Below are 4,931 nucleotides of genomic sequence, written 5' to 3' on the forward strand. Positions count from 1 at the left end.
TGCATTGCTAGGATGCAAGTTTTCAATACCTATGGAAATGCAAGGAATATTTTGAAAAGGTGGTTACTTTACTCTTAAATAACTCTCAAATGAGTTCATCCTTCCGAAGTTGAATTATAGAAATAAACATAAGTAAATAGGTTTGAAAATACCAGGTGCCCCGTATAATACTAGCAACAAATGCTGATGGTCCTGGGCAAGCACTAGCTGAAGAATTAGCTCGTCGCCTTGGTAAAGAAAGGTCCTTTATCAAAATCCTTTTCAGTGTTATTTGTTTTGCTCTTTTTTGTGACTAAAGTATGCATGCTTGATTTGCGACTTGGCCATGTTTCATATTCTTGCATTTTATTCAAAATGTCAAATTCTTTTCTGTTTTAAATGTATTAAGTAAAACAGATGCTGGAGGGTTAAATGGCCAAAGAAAAGCACTACCGAGGTTTGCAAAGATGCTAATGAGGTGAGATGCTTCGCTGTTGCGCTACTGTGTTATGTTTTCACCCTGTATTTCTGGGTGGGCTGCCTGCAATCATCTTTTATTTTGTATATTGATTCATACTAACAGATTGCTTAACTTGCATGTGTTACACGTTGAAATGGTGTAATCGTTATAATTTCAGTATTGCCCTCCCTTGTGGTCATAAAGTTTTTCTTTAAGTTCTGTCCAGGTGCTAAACATTTTTGGAGAACATGTGCTGAAGGAAGTTATAGATAAAGCGGAAATGTTTCCCATACGGGGTCTATTAAACTTCAGCAACTTTTTCCCTGATATCACTGATTATTATCATTGTATTCAAGGGTTTGAATTGGGTGTCTCAACAGGTTGGAGAGCTCTGGATGATTTGTATAATGTAAGTTCTGTTAAACTTTGTATTTTCAAAATTTTTTAAATTTTGTGCACAAAAACAATTTTTTTTTTCATATTTTAATTGGCTTTTGCAGTCTATGACTCTATGTTTGGAGCTAGGTATTGGTTAAATCTATTTTTGTCAAATTTAGTAGATCGAAATATGAATTTTTAGGAAAATTCTGTAATTGTAATGGTATACAAACATTTGTTTTATTCATTTAATTTAAGGATTAATTAGTATTCATATGGCATGGTATGCCCACTAGTGGATTGTTGATGGTTCAAAACACTTGTCTTTGCAGTTAATTGAGTTTTGTTAAGCTTTGTTAATGCATATTAATTTCTAGGAAACTATATTTAGGATTTAGAATCCTGTTTCTTCCATACCGATTAGTTGTTCTCTTTGAACATGTAAATAACAGAAGGTTAATTTAATTGGTGATACTAAATTTCTAAGCATTTTGATCAATGATTTGTTATTCTTGGTTTTATACATATAGAAGTTTGAAATATTTCTCTTTCATTTATGTTAAAGGTGCAGTAATACCTGAGATGGATTTATCTTGATTTATGATTCAAGGGGGAAATTTGGTTAATTTAAAATCCAATCTACCTCAGGAAAGATGAGACCTTAGGTTTGAAAAAGCAAGGTTCGTGTCGTTGCGCTATTTTTTCCTGAGCAAACACTGTCAATGAGGTCTATATTGTTGAGTTAGTGGAACTTTTTGAAATCTACCTTTTGATTTTAACGAAATAACTCCCAACTTGCAGGCTATTTGGTTGGCTAAAAAAAGAATGTAGTATAAAAAAGAATATTTTGGAGTTGTTTGAATGAGTGTAAAGTAAATGCTGGTTAGTATTTTTTTTTGTTTGGTTTGAAGTAAAATGAATGTAGTGTAAAGTCCAAAGATGGTGGCGGCCGACGAGTGCTGGTGGTGGTGGTTGGAGGCGGCGGTCGACAACCGATGACGGTGGTGTTGGCCGGGGGCTGTAGCGGGAGGTGTGCGTCGGCGGTGGCCGACGGCAGTCAAGCGAGCTTGTTTGCGGTGTAAACGATTTTAGCTTAAACTGAGCAAGTTTAGTTTACCTTAAAACAAACTAAAATTATTTACACTACATTTATTTTACTTTGCATTCCTTTTCCAACCAAACAACAATATTTTTAAAACCCCTGCATTTGGAATATTTTATACTCATTTTACTTCCAACTTCTAACCAAATAGTCACTTAGTCTAAAAGCAAACTGGTCATGGCTGGCTAAAATGTTTCCATTATCAAGAATCATTAGTGTAATGCCCTCTGCAGTACCGTTTTGGTAAATTTATGCTTGATTGTGTCGTGTGGTTGGGGTACCATGGAAAGGAATTGGAGCATGTTAATTGGATTTCTAATTTGCCTTTCTAACTTTTAATTGGAAATAGTTTGAATTTGGATTAAAATTCTGCATGACTGTGCAACTAGAGTGCTAAAGTATACTTTAATATGCCACATGAAACCTTATGAACTTCGGATGTTACCTTGGTTTTGACCATCAGACTCTATACTCTCTTATTATAATCAAGAAAGTTAGACAAATGCAAATGATGGCCAGAACATGTGGAAATGAGCCAAAATTCATGATTATTGGGACTGTTATTTAAGCAAAAATGTTTTATGTTATTTTAAGGTTGTTGTTGAACTTTTTCTTTTATTGCATTGGGCAGATTGTACCTGGAGAATTGACTGTCATAACAGGTGTTCCTAATTCTGGCAAGAGTGAGTGGATTGATGCGTTATTGTGCAATATCAATGAAAGATGTGGTTGGACATTTGCTCTCTGTTCTATGGAGAACAAGGTCAGATAAATTACCGTATTGATCTTCCTATTTATCAGTGTGATTTTTGTATGAATATATTTCATTGGTCTTTAGGTTGAAGATCATGCTAGAAAGCTTTTGGAAAAACATATTAAGAAGCCGTTCTTCAATTCAAGGTAAAGTTAGCTAAAATTGGTTCTCATCCTCCTGGGTTAATGTCTGTTGACAGTATATTTCCCCGCCAAAACTTTTTTTCGGTCTTTCGGTTGTTACATGTCTAGTTCTATCATTTATGCGGCTATAGTTATGGACTTTGATCATTGAGTCGAGTTTGACAGTTGTGAAATAGCTACTAACTAGTATACTATCAGTATATCACCAATAATTTGGTTGATGGGTATTGCCTTTTACCTCCAAAGTTGAGGTTTAAGGTTCAAATTAAAAAAAGAAGAAGAAAAAACTAGTTTGCTGATTCTTTTGAGACGCATCTTCCTATACTTTTTTCTATTTTATTTTATGCTTTTTGAGAAACTTGTTTGTTAATTTGTGTTGCTTGATGTGAAATCTGTTGCTTTCTTGATCATTGTTGCGTTTTATCTTAAATTTTTTAAGTCATCTAGATTTCCAATGCACCATTCCACTCAAAAAGTCTTTGGATAGCATTTGAATCAGTATGATTCTTATGGTTTAGTAAATTTTTTGGACAACTTCCTATTTTAGTTATCTTGTTGGCCACAAGCTTTTAAAGAAATAGATAAAGCCTTTACGTTATCATGATAGTAGGTTAGAACTGTGAGTCTGTGATAGACAATTTCCGTGACAGAAAGCAAAGCTTGGTTTTCACGTGTTCTGATGTTGATAGGTTTTGTTTAGAGTTGTCCTCTTTTGATTCTAATTGGAATGGATAAATTGTGTGTAGTTCACTTAAAAATGTTGAAGTATGCACAACAAAAAAGTATCTGTGCTGATTTCAAGAATTATCTTCCCCTTTCTAAACATACGTAGGTCAGGCTGAGCTGGCTTCTTTTTACCTTTCACTTCTGGTAATGCAATTATATTTATGTTTTAAATATGCTTTCCAAAAATAGAGCGGATCATTTGAGTTTATGTAAGAATTTTAATCATTATTTTTAGCGACTCCTAGAACAATCTCTTATAAATAGGGTGATAAAAAATTTATATATTTTTTATTCATAGAGATCTACCTTATAATAACTAACTGTTTGTTATTTTAATTCTGCTTTAAATAAGAGTATCTATGTCCATTCATCATTTGTTAGTTTTACATTGGTACATTTAAGGTAGTATCTAATTTAGCCATACGAGATGCTAGCTTTTGCCAGGAAATTGAGATGTCTGGGTCTGCAATTGGTGCTACCTGCTCTTGCCTCGCCATCCAAGAGTATTAAAGGTATAAAAAAAAATCAAAGAGACTAAAGATATAGAAATCTACTAAATCGGCATTAACACCAAAGATATTTGGCCATCAATTTTCTGTGATTTACCTCACTTCAGCCTGAAATGTGTGATGTCAGCTAATTGAATTTCTCTAATCGATGTGAATTGAGATTTTGGGGTCTGCAGTTGAGGTGCTACCTGATTTTACGTCACCATCCAAGAGGAATAAATGCAATAGGGAAAAACAAAAAAGAGACGAAAGACAAAAAAATATGACTAGATGGACATTGAGTGCCCAATATGTTTGGGCAGCACAATGTATTGGGCTTTGTCTAGTTTGCCATTGTCTACTCACCATTTTCAACTGGTTATGCGTTGTAGTGATATAGTGATAGGAAGTGCTTGTAGAAATTTACGAAAAGTTTTGACTGAAATCTGATTTAAAAAAATTTCAGAAAACCAGCAACAAGAAAATCAGGAATAGAACAAACAAGAACAAAATCCAATTATGTTTCTTTCCATTGTTCACAAGAAATTGGTAAGTTTTAGTTAAATGCTAAAATGAAAAACAAATACAATTCTTTCAATATAGATTCTTGAGTGTGACAGAGGTGATGTTAAAACCACTGGAGCTGAAAGGGGCATGACAGGGAGGAGGGATCAAGGAAGTGCTGATAAAATGGAAGAACCTTCCCGATTATGATTTCACATGGGAGCCATATAAGAGATTAAAGCATGGTTTCCGTCTTTCCACCTTAACAAAGTGGGTCTTTGGGAGGAAGGTAATGAGTCAGAATAAATGTACCTTTTTAGGGTCTGCAGTTGAGGTGCTAGTTTAGCCATACGAGATGCTAGCTTTTGCCAGGAAATTGAGATGTCTGGGTCTGCAA

At 34.3% G+C, this 4,931-nt stretch overlaps 1 protein-coding gene across 1 annotated transcript in view; it reads left to right on the plus strand.

The window, feature by feature from the left end:
* LOC110109794 (twinkle homolog protein, chloroplastic/mitochondrial-like) overlaps window positions 1–3,003 on the plus strand; it is a 12,617-nt gene extending 9,614 nt beyond the window's left edge. Inside the window, exons 4-9 of the mRNA XM_028697623.1 lie at window positions 12–59; window positions 156–241; window positions 397–457; window positions 666–848; window positions 2,551–2,682; window positions 2,758–3,003. Of these exons, the coding sequence (XP_028553456.1) occupies window positions 12–59; window positions 156–241; window positions 397–457; window positions 666–848; window positions 2,551–2,682; window positions 2,758–2,823 (576 nt within the window). The 3' untranslated portion in view covers window positions 2,824–3,003. The remainder of the gene's footprint in view (window positions 1–11; window positions 60–155; window positions 242–396; window positions 458–665; window positions 849–2,550; window positions 2,683–2,757) is intronic.
* The last annotated feature ends 1,928 nt before the right edge of the window (window positions 3,004–4,931 follow it).

Source organism: Dendrobium catenatum, unplaced genomic scaffold (genome assembly GCF_001605985.2).
Source record: "Dendrobium catenatum unplaced genomic scaffold, ASM160598v2 fragScaff_scaffold_980, whole genome shotgun sequence".
NCBI lineage: Eukaryota > Viridiplantae > Streptophyta > Magnoliopsida > Asparagales > Orchidaceae > Dendrobium > Dendrobium catenatum.